We start from the raw sequence: 19,133 nt of genomic DNA, 5'->3' as shown, positions 1-19,133 counted from the left end.
CGATTTAATTTGATCTTTTATTTCTTTTTTGAGACACAGTCTCAGTCTCTCATCCAGGCTGGAGTGCGGTGGCATGATTTCAGCTCACTGCAGCCTCCATCTCCTGGGTTCAAGTGATTCTCATTGGTCAGCCTCCCAAGTAGCTGGGACTGCAGGTGTGTGCCATCAGGCCTGATTAACTTTTGTATTTTTAGTAGAGACAGGGTTTTGCCATATTAGTCAGGCTGGTCTTGAACTCCTGACCTGAAATTATCTGCCTGCCTCGGCCTCCCAAAGTGCTGGGATTACAGGCGTGAGCCATTGCACCCAGCATTTCTCTTCTAAGTTCTTGAGAATGATAGCTTAACAGTTATTGTCAGTCATTTTTCTAATATATGCATTTTAGGCTAAAAATTCTCTTTTAAGAGGCTTTAATTATATCCCAGTTTGTTATGTTATGCTTCTATTACCTTCCAGATTCAAAGTTATTTTTTAAAATTTGAAAATATGTCAGACTTACAGAAAAGGTGCAAATATAGTATAAAGGATTTTTTTTCCCTTTAAACTGTTTGAAAATAAGTTGCTGACAATATGCCCCACAACATCTGAATGCTTTATTTACATAAAAGACATGTTCCTCCATAATCATAATATAATAACCAGAATCAGGGAATTAAACTGATATGTTTCTACCATCTAATCCTCAGGATTATATAGGAGAAATATATAATGATTATAATGTATATGATATATATAATGCTAACAAGCTAATTTGACCTGTAGTTACACAGTCAGAATCTTGTTGACCATGTGCTTATGGTGCATTTCATTATATTTTTTTCTGTTATTTGCAGTTCCACAATTTGGCAAATTGAATCTGAAGGTTGAATAGAGATTTAGTTTCTTTAACAGATCTATTGGTGGTTGTATGAACTTTTCATTGGAAAGCAAATGATGTCTTGTTTTCACTCTTTTGTGATATTAGTATCCTTTGATGCTTAGTGCCTAGATCATTGGAGATTTTCATGTATTAGTTAGAATAATGTTACACTATACCAACATTAGCAGATTATATTGCCATTCATACTTTATTTTTTCTTTCAGCCATAATTTAGTCTTAGTTCTGTAAGTAATGCTCACCACTACTCTATATGTCAATATTTCTCTAGTAATTATGGTTTTATAAAAATCCATCTTTAGTAAATTCCTTAGAAAAGTTCATAGGAACAGTATTTCCCTAGTTCTTTCATGTTAATAACAATTTGTGTCCTTTGTATTGGAAGAACATGAAATCTTTTGATCACATTTTCTTTCCTTGCATATATTTAATATATTATTTCATTTTTGTTCTGTCATAAAGCATTTCTGACAAAAAGTTTTATGAAAATATAATTTTATTTTAAGCCATGTACTCATTCTGCATGAATGGCTAGTGGATTACTTTTCTTTTGAAAATAATATTAAGTACTTTCACTAGACTGTGTCTTGGTATTAGTCATTCAAGATTGATATTCTGAGTAGGTCATATTTTCTTTTAATATTTCAAATTGTTTTTATGCTTGAAAGTTTAATAAGTTGTTTTTAATATTCATTCTGATTTGCTTTGCTTTGATTTTTTTTATTTTCATGTGATAAGAACACTTAATATATGCCCTTTAAAAATTTTAAGTATACAGTACAGTTTTATTAACTATTGACATAGAACTTGCTCATCTTGCATAACTAAAACTTTATACCCATTGAACAACAACTCCCCGTTTTTCTCTCCCCCACAGCCAATGGCAACCACCATTCTTTGCTGTTTCTATAAGTTTGACTATTTTAGATACCTCGTGTAAGGGAATTACACAGTATTTGTCCTTCTGTGAGTTGTTTATTTCAGTTAATATAATGTCCTCCAGGTTTATTCATGTTGCTGCATGTGGCAGGATTACCTACTTTTGTAAGCCTGAATAATATTCCATTGTATATATACCATGTTATTTTTTGCTATAAGAACACTTAATATCTACGCTTTAAGCAAATTTTTAAGTATGGAATACGGTATAGTTAACCCTAGGCACCATGCTGTACAGTAGATCTTTGGGACTTACTCATTTTTCATAACTGAAACTTAATACCCAGTCATTCTTCCCAGTTTCCCCTCCCTTCAACCTCTGGCAAACGTTCTTCTACTTTTTGCTTCTATGAATTTGACTATTTTAAATTCATCATATAAGTGGTATTTTGTAGTATCTATCCTTCTGTGTCTGGTTTATTTCACTTAGCCTAATGTCTTCCAGATTCATCCATGTTGTTGCAAATGGCAGGATTTCCTTCCTTTTAAAGGCTGAATCATGTCCCGTGGTATGTAGGCTATTGTGAATAATGCTGTAATGAACATAGGAGCGCAGATATCTCTTCAAGATTATTATTTGAGTTTTTTTGAATGTACACTCAAAAGTGGGATTGCTAGACCACATGATAAATATATTTTTAATTTTTGGAAATTTCATACTGTTCTCCACATGGAGACTGGAGTGGAGTGGCTGCACCATTTTACAGTTCCACCAGTAGTACACAAATGCTCTAATTTCTCCACATCCTCAACAACAATTCTTCTTTTTTTTTTTTTTTTTGATAATAGCCATTCTAACAGGCATGAGACAATATCTCAGGGAAATTTGAATTTACAATTCTCTAATGATTAGTGATGTTGAGCATCCTTTCATATACCTGTTGACCATTTGTGTATCTTCTTTGGACAAATGTTTATTCAAGGTTTTTTTTTTTTTTTTTTTTTTGCCTATTTTTAAATTGAGTTATTTGGTTGTTTTGCTGCTGAGTTTCTGATTTCTTTTTATATTTTAGTTGTTAATCCCTCATCAGATGGTACACAAATATTTCCTCCTTCTGTGGGTTGCCTTTTGACTCTGCTTTCCTTTGGTGTGGAAAACCTTTTTAATTTGAGTTACTCCCACCTGTCTAATTTTGCTTTTGTTGCTTGTGCTTTTGGTGTTATAATCAAGAATTCATGGCCCAAGATCAATGTCATGAAACTTTTACCCTATGTTTTCTTCTAGGAGTTTTATAGTTCCACATCTTACATTATGTCTTTACTTCATTTTGAGTAGTCTTTTGTGTATGTGTATTTGCATATGAATATGAAATTTTTTCTACACCATCTGTTGAAGAAATTATCTTTTCCCCATTGACACCCTTGTTGAAGATCAGTTAAACATCTATGTGTGAATTTATTTATGAGCTTTCTCTTCTATTCCAGTGATCCATGTGGCTGTTGTTTCAGTACTATATTATTTTAATGACTATAGCTTTTTAGTATATTTTGAAAATCAGGAAGTGTGATACCTCGAGCTTTGTTCTTTTTCAACATTGTTTTAGCTATTCAGGATCTTTTGTGGTTCCATATGAATTTTAAGATTTTTTTTTGTCTATTATTAAAAATGTCATTAGGATTTTGATAATTATTGCATTGAATCAAAGATCAAGATCACTTTGGGTAGTGTGATTATTTTGATCTTCCAATCCATTAACATGAGAGGTTTTTCCATTTCTTTTTGTCTTTCTTATTTATTTCATTAATGCTTTGTGTTCAGTGTACACAGGTCTTTTACCTTCTTAGTTAAGTTTATTACCAAGTATTTTATTCTTTCTGATTCTGTTAGAAAGAAATTATTTCTTAAGTATCTTTTTGGATGGTTCATTGTTGGTGTATAAAAGCACAACTGATTTTTGTATGTAGATTTCATATCTGCAACTTATGAATTTGTTTATTATTTCTAATAGTTTTTGTGAAGTCTTTGGGATTTTTTTTTTTTTTAACTATAAGGTCATTTGCAAACGAAGATAATTTTACTTCCTCTGTTTTGATTTGGATACCTTTTATTTCTTTGTCATGTCTAAGTGCTCTGGCTAGGATTTTCACACTATGTTGATTAGAAGTGATGAGAATTGTCATCTTTGCCTTTTTCCTGATTTTAGAGGAAAAGCTTTCAGTTTTTCACCACTGAGTATGATGTTGCCGTAGGCTTTGTGTATATGGTTTTGTTATGTTCAGGTAAAGTATTTACTAAGTATTTTCATCAGGAAACGTTGCAGAATTTTGTCCAGCGCTTTTTCTGTGTCTATTGAGATGGTCGTGGTATTTTATCTTTTAATCTGTTTTACTGTATATTGCATTAATTGATTTGCTTTATTTGAATCATCCTTGTATCACAGGAAAAAAATCTCATTTGCTCATAGTATAACTGAGGTGGAAGTTGAGACTTGACTCCAGAGGTGGGGCTTAGACGCTAGACCAAATTGAGGACTAGCAAAAACAGGGCTGGTGTAGAAGCAGCTTTCCATAAGATGTCTACCAATGTGCCATGTCAATTTGCCATTGCTGTGACAACACCTGGAATTAATTGCCCCTTTCCATGACAACAACCTGATGACCTAGAAGTTACCACTCTTTTCCTAGAAATTTCTACATAAACTGCTCCTTAATTTGCATGTAGTTAAAAGTAAATATAAATATGACTGCAGAAGCACCTTTGAGCTGCTACTTTGGCACACTGCCTATTGTGTAGCCCTGCTTGCAAAGAGCAGTAACTCTGCTGCTGCTGTACACTGACACTTCAATAAAAGTTGCTGTTTAACACCACCAGCTTGCCCTTGCATTCTTTTCTAGGTGAAGTTAAGAACCTCCCAGGCTAAGCCTCAATTTTGGGGCTTGCCTGAACTCCATCATAACCATCTGTGTTAGTTAATTGGCTTTATATGGAGGAAAAACAAACTTCCTGTCTTTAGGACAAAAGGTAGTTTTGCAACTTGGAACAATGACTCTACCAAAATTAGGCTCCTGCTTTCCCACAGAAACTGGGAGACAGAGGTGCAATTTATTTTTATGTTTACATTATATAAAGATGGCTCCTATGTTCTTGAGAAAGACATTCCCGGGTTATAAAGCTGACCAGAGTTTTCAAAATGATTTATATACATTTCAGAGAGAGAAAGTACTTGTAATTACATGTTTTCCAAAGTAAATTCTCTGAATAAAAGGAGGGAGGGAAATATTTTCTATTATCAACAGGGAGAATTAAGTCTTTTATTTATTTTTTTTAGATGGAGTCTTGCTCTTGCCTCCCAGGCTAGAGTGCAGTGGCACAATGTCAGCTCACTGCAACCTCCGCCTCCTGGGTTCAAGCAATTCTCGTGCCTCAGCCTCCTGAGTAGCTGGGGTTATAGGTGCCCACCACCATGCCTGGCTATTATTTTTTTTTGTATTTTTAGTAGAGATGGGGTTTCACCATGTTGGCCAGGCTGGTCTCAAACTCCTGACCTTGTGATCCGCACGCCCTGGCCTCCCAAAGTGCTGGGATTATAGACGTGAGCCACCACCTCTGGCCTAACCTTCTTATTTTTAATTTTTGGTTTGTGTTTGTCTTTACATAAGAAATAATACAGAGAAATCCTATGTCCTGTTTCCTCACTTTCCCCAAGTGGTAATATCTTAAAAACTCTAGTACATTATCACAACCAGAATATCGACATTGATAAAGTAAAGAAATAACTATAATGTAGTTCAGTGTTTTTAGTTGTACTTTGCAAGAAAAATAGAGAAATGACTCCATCTTTCTGGAAATGAAAGTCCCATCCTTACAATTTCTTTGATAGACAATCAATAAACAATGACTGAGATCTATGGTTTATTTATAGTCAATATATTTGTGTACTGCCAATTATATTACAAAATAAAATATGAATTATTTGAGTTGTAGCTATGATTTTAATTAGGTGTGTCTCTTTCTTGTGTAAAGGCTACATTGGCATGAATAATACTGATATGTTTTGTTGACATTTATGTATGTTAAATCAGTGTGTGACAGGGTTTTGCTATATGAATCAGTAACATTTGAAGGAAAACTATGAAGGTTGTCAATGTAGGTTGCTAGCCCTTTATTTTGAAAATTAAGGAAAAAGACAACAAGATTAAGGTAAACATCTACTCTATTATCATAATTTATTCCTAACTAAAGAGCATTTATCTTTACCCAAAATATATCTAGGCTGTATATTGGAAAAAAAAAAAAACCCTGATACTCATAGTATAGTCCAGTTAGAAACTTTATGCAGTCACAATTTTCTTTAAATGTGATGCATCTAAAGTTTTAAATAAAGATAAATCACAACATGAGATTTTGTGATAGTACATGTATATTGAAAAACCACAGCCTAAAATTTTATTCCATAGTTAATCATTGATATAGTAGCTGTCTTTTCCAAGTTTTAAATGTGGTGATCAGTTTCTTGCAAACAACATGAAGTATAGAACAATGTCCAACCTATTTGTATTTTTATTTTATGGGGATTATAAAAAATTCAATTTACATAGGCATTTTGAAAAATTTATAAGCACTACTGTCAAATTTATTTTATCAATTCAGAATATTATAGGAAAACTAAGAAAAATCTAAGGTTCTGCCCTCTAGGCAACCCATGCCATTAGTTGGTGATACCAGGTGTCTAGCTAGTGAGGATTATAGACAAGGATGATCCTTTTAATATGCTATTGAATTTGGTCTATTTGTATTTTCCTGAGGATTTTTACATCCATATTCACCAAGGATATTGGTCTATAATTTTCTTTTCCAGTTGTGCCCTTGTCTAGTTTTGGTATGATGATAATGCTGACTTCATAAAATGAGTCTGAAGGTATTTCTTTTTTTTTTTAATATTTTGGAAAGAATTTAAGGAAGATTGATATTGATTCTTGTTTAAATGGTTGGTAGCATTCATCAGAGAAGCCATCAAGTCCCAGGCTTTTCCTTTTGATTACTGCTTTTGAGGTTGTTGATTACTGCTTCAATCTCTGATTCACTATTGGTCTGTTCAAGTTTCTTATCTTTTCATGATTCAGCCTAGGTTATATGTTTCTAAGAATTTTTCAATTTCTTCTGGGTTATTCAATTTGTTGGCTAAAGTTGTTCATAATAGTCCCTTATGATCATTTTTATTCCTGTACCATCACTTGTCATGTTTTCTCTTTCATTTATTATTTTATTTGTGACTTCTCTCTTTTTAAAATTAGTTTAGGTAAGGGCTTGCCAATTGTTTTGTTTATTCTTTGGTCCCTTTTAATCTCTTTCAGTTGTTTCATTAAATTTTCAAGTTTTTGTTTTAACTTTTAATTGGCAATAGTTGCATATTATATATTTATGGGATACAATGTGATATTTTACATGTTTACATTATGGGAATAATTAAATCAGGTTGTTTAAGAAATCCAGTACCTCACCTACTTAGTATTTTTTTTGTGGTGAAAACATTTAAAATCTTCTCTTAGCAATTTTGAAATATACAGTGTGTTATTATTATAGTCACTTTTTTCTACAGTAGATCATTAAAACTTATCCTCCCGTTTAACTGAAATTTTGTACACTTTGATCAACATCTTGCCTTTCCACATGCTGTGTTGTGCATGGATTTATTTCTGGACTCTGTATCCTGTTCCACTGGTCATTTTATGTTATTATGCCAATAACATGCTGTGTTGGTAACTATAGCATTGTAGTAGATTTTGAAGTCAGGTAGTGTGATGCCTTCAGCTTTGTTTTTTTTTTCTCAAGGTTACTTTGGCTATATGGGATCTTTTGTGGTTCTGTATAAAACTTAGGATTGTATTTTCTATTTCTGTGAAAAATGACTTGGAATTTTGATAGAGATTGCATCACTTATGTAATATGGCCGTTTTAACTATATTACATTTTCAGTCCATGAACATAGAATAGTTTTCCATTTATTTGTGTCATAATTATTTCTTTCATCAGTGTTTTGTTTTTATGATACAGGTTTTTCACCTTTTTGGTTAAATTTACTCCTCAGTATTTTGTGTTTTTTTTTTTTAATGTTATTGTGAATGGGATTTTCTTAATTTACTTTTCAGATAATTTGTTGTTAGTGTAAAGATACACTACTGATTTTTCTGTGTTGATTTTGTATCCTGTAACTTTACTGACTTCATCAGTTGAAATAGTTTATTGGTGGAGTCTTTAGAACTTTCTCTATATAAGATCATGTCATTAGCAAATAGAAACAGTTTCACTTCTTTCTTTCCAATTTGCATACCTTTTATTTCTTTTTCTTGTCTAATTGCTCTGGCTAGAACTTGCAGTCCTAGGTTAAGTAGAAGTGTGAGAGTGAGCATCCTTGTCTGGTTCCTGAATTAGAGGAAAAGCTTTCAGTATGATGTTAGCTGTGGGCTTTTCATAAATGTCTTTTATTGTATAGAGGTTTATTCCTTTAAAACTTAACTTGTTTTGAATTTTTTATCTGGAAACATTCTTGAATGTTGTTAAAAGCCTTTTCAGCTCCACTGAGTTGATCATATAGTTTTCGTAATTCGTTCTGTTAATGTACTGTATCATCTTTATGGAGTTGTGTATGTTGAACCATCCTTGCATCCCAGTGATAAATCCCACTTATGATAAATGATTCTTTTAATGTGCTGTTGAATTCAGGCTGATAGTATTTTGTTAAAAATTTTTGCACCTGTGATCATCATAGACAGCTGCCTTTAGTTTTCTTTTCTTATAATGTTTTTGTCTGGCTTTGGTATCAAGGTGTATTAGTCAGGGTTCTCTAGAGGGACAGAACTGATAGGATAGATGTATGCATAAATGGGAGTTTATTAAGCAGTATTGACTCACACAATCACAAACCACTGGTGTAAGTCCAAGAGTCCAAAAGCTGAAGAACTTGGAGTCTGATATTTGAGGGCAGGAATCATCTGGCACGAGAAAAAGATGAAGGCCGGAAGACTCAACAAGTCTGCTTTTCCATCTTTTCCTGCTTGCTTTATTCCAGTGTACTGGCAGCTGATTAGATGGTACCCACCCAGATTGAGAGTGGGCCTGCTTCTCCCAGTTCACTGACTCAAATGTTAATCTCCTTTGGCAACACCCTCACAGACACACCCAGGAGCAATACTTTGCATCCTTCAATCCAACCAAATTGACACTCAGTATTAACCATCACACAGGGCAATGCTAGACTTGTAAAATGAGTTTGGAAGCATTCCCTTTTCTTCAGTTTTTGGAAGCGTTTTAGAAGGATTGGTATTACAGATTGATTGTCCTTAATCTGAAAGCTCAAAATCCAAAATACTCCAAAATTTGAAACTTTTTGAGTGTTGGCATAATGCCACAAGTGGAAAATTTTACATGTAGCCTCATCTGATGGGTCACAGTAAAATGCGATCAAAACTTTGTTTCATGAACATAATTACTAAAGTTATTGTATATGATTGCCTTCAGCATATGTGTATAAGACATACACTGAAGCATAAATAAGACACACACTAAACCATAAAACAAAGGAGTTTCATGTTTAGACTTGGGTCCCATTCCCAAGATATCCTAATATGTATATACAGTATTCCAAAATTTGAAAAATTCTGAAATCTGAAACACTTCTGTCCCAAGCATTTCAGATAAGGGATAATCAACCCGTATTTTTTCTTTTAATATTTGGTAGAATTCTGTGTGAGTCATCTGGTCCTTGTTTTTCCTTTGATGGGATATTTCTTTTCTATTATTATTGATTTAACCATTTTATTCTTTATTTGCTTACTCAGGTTTTCTCTCTTTTTTAAATTCAGTCTTTTTGGGTTGTATGTTTCTGTGAATTTATCCATTTTACCTAGGTTATCCAATTTGTAGGTAACTTGTTTATAGTTGTCTTTCATGATCTTTTGTATCTCTGTGGTATCAGTTGTAATGTCTCCTCTTTCATTTCTGAATTTATGTATTTGTCTTCCCTTTTTTTTCTGTCTGGCTAAAAGTTTGTCAATTTTGTTTACCTTTTCAAAAAATCAATTCTTAGTTTTATTGTTATTTTCTATTATCTTTCTAGTCTCTATTTTATTTATTCTTGTCTGATCTTTATTATTTTCTTCCACAGACTTTGAGCTTAGTTTTTTCTTTGTTTTCTAGTTCTGTGAGGTATAATGTTGTTTATTTGAGATCTTGGTCTGCTATAGGCTGCTATGATCTATTACATAGAGCTGGAACAGAAGTTCTTATTTCTGATGATAATTGCTGCATGTGGTATATGAAAAATTAGAGATAATGCAAAGGTTTGAATGATTTTATATTTTTCTAGAGGGGGTTTACTTTTACTTATGTAGATACAGAAAGGCTAGTAAAAGTTCACCTTAATTCCTTAAACATTTGAATGACGCTAATCTGGCTTTCATGGCTCCTGAGGGTTGTTCTTCTGATTTATCCTTCTCGATTGTAGCCCTTTGGAATCCCAGCCTAAAGGTTTGTTGACTTATTTTTTTTTTGGTAATTTTTCTCTCTCACTTTTTAAAGGTTTAGACATATTATAAATGGAAAGAAATATAGACCGAACATGCATATACACTGCTAAAATCTCTGACTAGTTTGGCCTTTTTTTTTTTTTTCCCCAAAAAGAGCCTTTTAGGGCTTCTTTCCTGGCCTCTCTTTTGTCCATGTTTTTTTGTTTCATAAATTGTAACCTTTTGTTAGGTCTCTGGTGCTTCCAAAATGATTTTTTAAAATATTTCGTCTACTTTTTCTAGTTGTTCTCAGGGGGAGAGTTGATGTAAGACAACATAATTTGTCACTGGCAGAGTAAAATTTGCTCTGATCACTCGTGAATGAAAATAATTCTCAGGCTTAGTTTTGCAATGTTTCTATTTTCCTGCAAAATTCATAGTACAAAATTAAATTAAATAAAATTCACAAAAATAAACATTGAGAATTTAAAAACATCAGTGCTCAAACTGTGCCTAGAGATCATATTTTATGCAATACTTTCAGGAAAAGGAGAAAATGTTGTAAAAGTTTTACAAAGGGAATAATGAAATTTAATAATTCTGAAATATCTAAGAATTATTGCCCTGGAAGAGTTTTAAAGATAATCGATCAAAAGTTTGTTTTGAGTTTATGAAATTCATTGTTGTTTATTTTGTAATGAATGCTAGTCCACAACATTTATAGAGCATCTGTGTGAACTATTTTGAGATATTCAAATACTTCAGGGTTGGTGTCAATACATTATATTTTTTCAAGTTTATTTTCAATTGGATTTATATAACCATTTAAATTAAAATAATCTAACTTAACATAGTCTGCCCAGTTCATTTAAAGATGTTTTGTCTCACATAAATGAACATCCAACTGATATGTTATAAAATTAATTCATATTTCCCAATAAGGATCTCTTGGATAAACTGAATCAGTTTTTTTTTTCATTCGGAGGGTGAAACATGTTACTAATCAAATAATTAATAGCAAGTAATGACATGTTAAGTTTCATAAGATATTTTTATTTTAAAGTATATGATAAAACTTTAATAATTGTTTTAACTAAAGTTTTAACACACTATAATATAATTTTAAATGCTGGTAGACTTTAGTTCTATGTTTTATGTGTGAAAATTACAGAGACATGATGTAGGTACTCATTTGTTGGTGGTTAAAGATTTAGGTGACTTCCTAGAAACAGAAGATCCTAAAAATTGAATGACAGTCACTTATGTGAAATATTTTGTCATAACCAAGAACATTAGAAGGAAGTCATTTTACTTCTCTCTCTCTGTGTGTGTGTGTGTAGTGTGTACATGTATTTTTATATCTGTAGCTACATCTCATTGATCTGTAGTATTGTAAGATCTAGATAAAGCTTTCAGATGTTCTACTTGTTATAATAAAGTGAGTTTTGGATTATTGGATTGTGAAAAAAATGTCTTGGACAATGAATTATATAACAGAAATATATCTCTTTCTCTTGGAAGAAGAGGGCTGGGGATTCTCTGGTGAGGTCAGTGTTTTATTTCCAAGAGGAAGAGTATGAGAATGTAAACCTTCTGTGTATAGCTGTGTGTGTTTGTATGTTTGGTATCCTTCATGCAAGTTGGATATTTATAGTCCTAAATTGCGCTTTTAGATTAAATTTATCTTAATATTATGTCAGAATATTCTGCCTGCTGTACTCATCTATTTTACTCTTGTCTAATCTCTGGAAACTGTGGCCGTATATCATGGCTGCTAAGATTTAATTATAAAGTAATAATTGAATTAAAGATGTGCAGTTGTTCAGATGACCTTTTTTCTTCATCACTTTCACTTCAGTTGACAAGTGAATGTGAGACTGGATGGTTGTGCTGGGCCTTCATAATATATTAAAACTTTCTGAACATTTTAATCAAAACATAGTTCATCTGCTTGGTGCCATAAATAGATGAAGTTACTGAGTGTTCTTCCCATTACTACTTCTCTGAAGTAGTTTAATAATCAGTTGATTTGGAAATGAGGAGTATTTCTATTCTATTATTTTCGGCAAGATTTGTTCCTAAATTGGGAAAGTAGCTATTTATCCGATTAGCTCAAGCATAAAACAAAGGAAAACTTTGAAAGACTTGATTGTGAATTGTTTTTCATTTTTTGCTTGGAATTTTAAAGGGAACATTGTTTTATGGTTTTAACAAATTTAAGTTTACATACTTGTTTTTCAAATAACTGAAAATTTTCATACTTGGTGAATAAAAGAATAGTTTCCTAACTACAAGATTACGAAAACGTAATACAGTATCATTATGTAAAAGTGCTTGGCTTCCACATATTTGTACATGTACATTGTGCCTGTGCCAGAGGTTATTGTAATTAGATTTGTAAGTACTTTTGATAATCTAGTATTATTGATATTCAGAACAAGACTTTTTAGGACACAAGTTAAAATGCTTTAAAATGTAACTGTTTCTGGGTGTATAACATCAATAAATATTATTAATAATTGTCTTTCCTTAAAATTTTACACCCCTTTGATAGGCATACAATGATATGCCACTGCACATTTTCCAAAGAATTAGCAATTATTTATTTAGTAGTATAAGACATTAGCTAAGATGTAAATTTTATTTCAAGTCAAAAAGATTAATCACTTGGTTGATAGCTAATACATTCCAGCATCCAGGAAATAACCGACGTATTTCCCATGAGCTGAACTACTCATAACATATGTGTAGATTTCTTATTATTTCCAGTTTTCACTTTTTATAATAAAGTGAACTAAAAAACAGGAAAGCTGCCTGAAAGTTTTTTGTTTCTGATTTTAAAAGTAAATTGTACTCATTGCAAGAAATTGGGAAAACCCAGAAATGCATAACACATTTTTAAAAATTAGATGATAATTACATTCTCGTACACTGTATTCTATTTTTTTCTGTACATATATATACACACACACATATATATGCATATATATGCTTATGTTTTAATCAAATTGGCATTATGCTACACATATACCAAAATTGGTATTATACTATACATTACCCTTGATATTTTTTCTGAACAATATGTCTCAGATCTCTTTTATTTAACCATTTGTTCAATTTTATTCAGGTGTAAATCAAACACATATCTGTGTCCTGTTCTTTCATGAAGCTTACTGTCTAGTGGGGGAAACATAAACATTTTATTTTTATTTATTTTTTTTTTTTTGAGATGGAGTTTCACTCTTGTTGCCCAGCCTGGAGCGCAATGGCGCGATCTTGGCTCACCGCAGCCTCTGCCCCCTGGGTTCAAGTGATTCTCCTGCCTCAGCCTCCCGAGTAGCTGGGATTACAGGCATACGCCACCACGCCCGGCTAATTTTGTATTTTTTTTTCTTTTCTTGTTTTTTTTGAGACGGAGTCCCACTCTGTCTCCCAGGCTGGAGTGCGGTGGCGCGATCTCGGCTCACTGCAAGCTCCACTTCCCACGTTCACGCCATTCTCCTGCCTCAGCCTCCTGAGTACCTGGGACCACAGGCACCTGCCACCATGCCCGGCTAATTTTTTGTATTTTTAGTAGAGATTTGATTTCTCCATTTTGGTCAGGCTAGTCTTGAATTCCCAACCTCATATGATCTGCCCACCTTGGCCTCCCGAAGTGCTGGGATTACAGGTGTGAGCCACCATGCCCAGCCAACATAAACATTTAAATGTATAATATCAAAATATAAGTTTTATTAAGGGGGAAGACAGGTCCTGTGAGAGAGACTAACTTTAAGAATGGAGCACCTATTTCAGATTGATGTTTAGAGCTGGTGTACTGACATTTAAGTAGAGGCTTTATAAAGGATGAGGAAAAAGCCATTTAAGAATGGGGTTAAGAACATTCTAGTAAGAGGAAATAGCAGGTGCAAAGGCCATGAGGTGGGAAAGGGTTTGGTGTGTAAAAGGGCCTACAAGAAAGCCAGGAGGCTGGAGCAAAGAGAAAGAAGGGATACTGCCTATAATGAGGTTAGAGAGGAAAATAGGAGCCAAGACCTGTAGACCAAAGAAAAGAGATTTCATTATAAGTACTATGGGAAGCCATTAAAAATTTTTGGCTGGTGGAATGACATGGACATGTTTACATTTTCAAAAGATTACTCTGGATGTCACATAGAAGATGAACTGGAAGGAGAACAAAAGAAGAAGCAGAAATGTAAGTTAGGAGGCTCTTTGGGTAGACCATGAGAGGGACGAAAAGCTTGAATTAGGCTGATAATAGGAGCTATGGAGAGAAGTAAACAGCTGTGAGGCATATTTTGGAGTTATAACTGATAACTTATGAGCTAGTGATGAATAGGAGTTGGCAGATTAAAAAGAAAGACTTGAGATTGATGACTTTCATTTATGGCCTGATAAATCAAGCGGATAGTGGTAGCATTTATTGACAAGAAGTAAACTTGGTAAGCCACCAGTATTAGGGTGATATTTGTGATACAAAATAATTATTTTATGTTTGGATGATACTTTTGAGGGATCTATAAAACAACCACTTATATAAGTTAAGAAAGCAGTTGTATGCATGAGTCTGTACCCAGAAGTGAGTCTCAGAGCTGATGACATGCCTTTGGAAGTTATCGTGTAGATGGTATTTGAAACCGAAGAAATTATCCTGGTCTGTTTTGTGTTGCTATAACAGAATACCTGAGACCAGGTAATTTAAAAAGAAGAGAAATTTATTTTCTCACAGTTCTGAAGTCTGGGAAGCCCAGGATCAAGGCACTGGCATCTGGCGAGGGCATTCTTGCTGTATCCTAACATGATGGAAGGCAGAAGGGCAAATGATGGCCAAATGCTGTATGAAGCCTCTTTCATAAGGGCCTTCATTCCATTCATAAGAAAGGTGCCCTCATGGCCTAATCACTTCTTAAATGCTCTGCATCTTAATACTGTCATGTTGGTAACACCTGAATTTTGGAAGGGATACATTCAAACTATAGCAGAAACAGATGAAATAACCTAATAAAAAGTGATTGTATAGGGAACAAGAGTGCCTTGAACTGAGGTCTGCCAATGAGATGTTGAATACTTGAGAATCTGAGAAGAGGAGAAACACAGAGGAATGTGGTGTCAAAAGTCAGGAAAGACGGCTTCTAAAAAGAATGAGTGGACAGCTGTGCCACATACTGTGGAGAGGTCTGGCAAGATGAGGGCCAGAAGTGACCACTGAATTTGGCAATATGAAGGTTACTGGTAATATCATCAAAAACAATTTCAGGACTGTGTGTTAGAAGACATATTGTTATGGATGTAGTCATAATTTATAGATTATTTGCTAAAACCAGGATTTTAATGGCTACAAATTAATCTTCACTAGAGATAGCAGAGTATACTTAGTCACTCCTATTGCTGAGGAGCAGCATTCTATGAATAATAGGCTTGTGTGTGTTTTAAGGGCTAATAGGCTCTGGGGAGTTGCTGGCTGCACCTCAATGGGGCTTACTGTGGGAAATTTCACTTCATTTTAAAAAATTCTCTCTGAGTGGGAGTTTGGGTTAAAAATCCAAATACTTGGGAATATGGGTACTGGCTGAGTTTCTCTTTGAGAGTGTTGTGCATTTGCAACTTCGGTGCTCTCTGCTCTGGTCTGGAACCCATCTTTCCTCCCAGCAGTAGGAAGAGTGGGAGGGTGGAGGGTCCCTCTTGTTTATACTTGAACTTACTGACCTCTGCACAGTTGTCTTGAAGTACACGAGCACTGCCAGCCCCTGGTTATTTGGGTATATTCTCTTACTCCGACTCCCTTCAAATTAGAAAATTAAAATGGATAGGCTCATTGTTGGATCTTCTCCAGGGCCTATGTTTTACGCTTAAATAGAGGAGAGTCCTAGAAAGAATGCAGATTTTATAGCCAAAGTGACTTAGGTTGAAACTCTGCCTTACTTTTCTTATCTCTAAAATGGGCTAGTTCTATCATGCAGAATTATAGTAAATATTTAAAGTAACGTATGAAAAGTGCTTGGAACAAAGTAAACACTCAATAACTGGTGGCTGTAATTGATATTATTGTTTAAAGTAAATTCTTGATATTATTGAAATGTTGAATTAGTGACTTGGGTTATAATTTGTCTGTATGATATTGTTCTGTGATATAAAACATTGTCCAATGGCATAGACCTCTGAAAATTTGTTCTTTTTGGGGGTGATCCGTTGGAAGTAGCCTTAGTAAATCCTATGTCATCAATATTTTGTACTATGGTTTTATTATTACAATTTAAGAAAGCTTCACATTTTAATGGATTAACACAGTTCTTCTGTTTTCCTATTAAAAAGATAATATTTCATTGAACTTTAATAAAAGTTGGTTCGTGATAAGACAGCATGCTTCATTGCCTAATGTTGCTCAGAACTAAAGTTAAAATTCTCTCATTAGAATTCCATGGGAGTTGGGAGGGAAGAATGTAAGCCAAGGATGGAAAAGAGATGTAAATTTTATATTTGTGCTCTATCTTTGGGAGAAGTGCCAAATGGCCTTCTTTCACATTGAAAGGAGGGAGGACTAGAAAGTGTAATATTTTTTCCTGTTTTCCACTTGCCCTAAGATGGAGAGACTTAGTTTTTCTAAGCTAAAGTGCAGCATATTGCTTTAAAAGATGCAAAAAGAATAGGTTCCATTTTAGCTATCTAGATATGGTAAAAATTAAAACATGATTAATCAGAAACAACTGATTGTTGTGACATATGTGTGTAGGAGATTTTCAGAGCATTCTCCCCAAAACATGGCTAATAAACTGCATTGTATATGGGACTGTTTTGTATAAAAAGAGGAAGAAGGTTATGAATACTTTGATCTCTTCAATTATAAGAATATGTATTGCCTGGCCTTCTCATATACAAGGTTAGGAAATATATTTAAATTTTAGGTAGAAATAACTTCTTTTCATTAAAAGAGGATTTAACTTTCAAGTAGGGAGAGGAGAAGGAGAAGCATTATGGTTTGTCATATGAATTTTGGGGAGAAGCTGATTTTTGAATGAACTCAGGGCTTGTTTTCTGATTTCCCTGAATAAATAAGAGAGACGATTTGATGTCTAAAAAATTTTTTATTATTTGGATATTTATTGCTTATTTTTTAAAAGAACTGTATGATGTTATGTACTGTACTTGTAATAAGTAGCCATACAATGTTTAATTTTAAATTCTCTCTTTCCACAGTTTGGAAGAACTGAAGTAATTGATAATACTTTAAATCCTGATTTTGTAAGAAAGTTTATTCTGGACTACTTTTTTGAAGAAAGAGAAAATCTTCGTTTTGACTTGTAAGTTCTACTACAATTTGCATTTAGAAAAATTTGATTTTTAAAGACAGTATTACTAATGTAAGGCAAGGTCTTATGGTTGCACTGAGTTCTAGATTATATTGGCAGGAAACCATATTAATTCTTTTCAGAGTGTGACCCAAGCAAGCCCCTTGCTTTGCATTTTGTAGGTCTGAATACGTATTCAATGAATAGGTGAGCAGTTTAGCCATGCAGGACGGTGTATATGGATGTTCTTCCCAACTGCCCTGGGCTTCAGTGGATTTCCTACAAGTTCTATGTATACTCCAAAGTTATCACATCTACTCCTATGGCTGATGTCTCTCAGATCTTTGTCTCAGCAGCTTCTTAGCATAGCACCTGGATCCCTGCCTAACTATGGCTTCCGTTCATCCCTTGGTAGTCTTGTATTTTTCCAAGGGCCAGGATAATCGAGTCAGCATTTTAAATATGTTAAGTATTCTTGTTACTTTGATACTGAATCTGGCATATTAAAACATTACTGTCAAATCCAACTTCCTGTCCACAGAGAACCTAGAGTCAGCCTGTTTATATTATTAGAGAGTTTTTGTTCCACAGAAGTGAACTGTAGTGATTGTTGAAGTATTTAGATATGATTAAAAGGAAATCTGTTGTGGGGAGGTGGGTAAAATATGCTTAAAATATCAAAATAATTAAAGGAAATTTATGAACATTAAAAAGATAAATGTCTTGTTTTAAATAGCTGAAAATCCTGATGTACCATGCTTTTACAATTTATAAATACTTTTGATAACAAAAGCTATCAATATCTTATTTGAAAAAGTCATAATTTGCTTCATAATTTAAAAAATGAGAGCTTTTTACTGTTAATAGGCTTTCTCATTTTCCTCTAAAATACGCACAGTAAAATAACCGGCAGCGCTTGTGTTTAAAAAAGATCTTAAACTAGCTTCTTTCTTCAGGAATACTAAGTATTTGTCATATTTATCAAACAAAATTTATTACATCCATATTTGGTTTTTTATTTTTTAGAAACTCTTTTCCAAATAGTAAAAATGAGGCTTATCAGAAGAGAAACTGAGATAGAATGTGGCAACTTCCTGATGATGTTTATGATACAGGCTGCACTCAGTGTTGCCACTAAAAAGCAGATTTCAATCATATAGTATGTGGTTGAAACAGATATCAATCATGTAGTATGTGGTTGAAGTCTCCCATTATTCTGGGCCTTGGTAGCAAGTGCTTTTTAAGAATTTTCTTTTACACCAGCATGGGACTCTTAATTTTTCCTCCTTAATCCCAGACTTAACTTTCTGTTTAAACCAGGCTCTATTTCATGATTCTTTATTCCCCCTATTTGTTTTTTTCTTTCTTTTTTCTTCCTTTTTCATTCATCTGCATTATTTTCACGGTTGAAAGTAATCAATATTTATTACAAACTTTAAGTGATACAGACATTTAAAATGAAAGCTTCCTTTTATCCTAATACAAAAAAGCATCGTCCCCTGCCCCCCAAACCTGCAAATGATTCAGTGTATATGCTGGCAGATCTTTTTTTTCTTTAAGCATACAGATATGCATACAGGAATTGC

At 33.5% G+C, this 19,133-nt stretch overlaps 1 protein-coding gene across 4 annotated transcripts in view; it reads left to right on the top strand.

The window, feature by feature from the left end:
• Nucleotides 1-19,133, top strand: part of CPNE8 (copine 8) — a 239,321-nt gene that overhangs the window by 47,800 nt on the left and 172,388 nt on the right. For all 4 annotated transcript variants that reach the window (XM_077953184.1, XM_077953185.1, XM_077953182.1 and 1 more), the window contains exon 4: nt 17,456-17,559. Coding sequence is in view for 2 of the 4 variants with exons in the window: in XM_077953182.1 (XP_077809308.1) it covers nt 17,456-17,559 (104 nt within the window). In the remaining 2 variants the exon portion in view is untranslated. The remainder of the gene's footprint in view (nt 1-17,455; nt 17,560-19,133) is intronic.

Source organism: Macaca mulatta, chromosome 11 (genome assembly GCF_049350105.2).
Source record: "Macaca mulatta isolate MMU2019108-1 chromosome 11, T2T-MMU8v2.0, whole genome shotgun sequence".
Taxonomy (NCBI): domain Eukaryota; kingdom Metazoa; phylum Chordata; class Mammalia; order Primates; family Cercopithecidae; genus Macaca; species Macaca mulatta.
The sequence above is the reverse complement of the archived record's forward strand: the minus strand, read 5'-3'. Positions and strand labels throughout refer to the sequence as shown.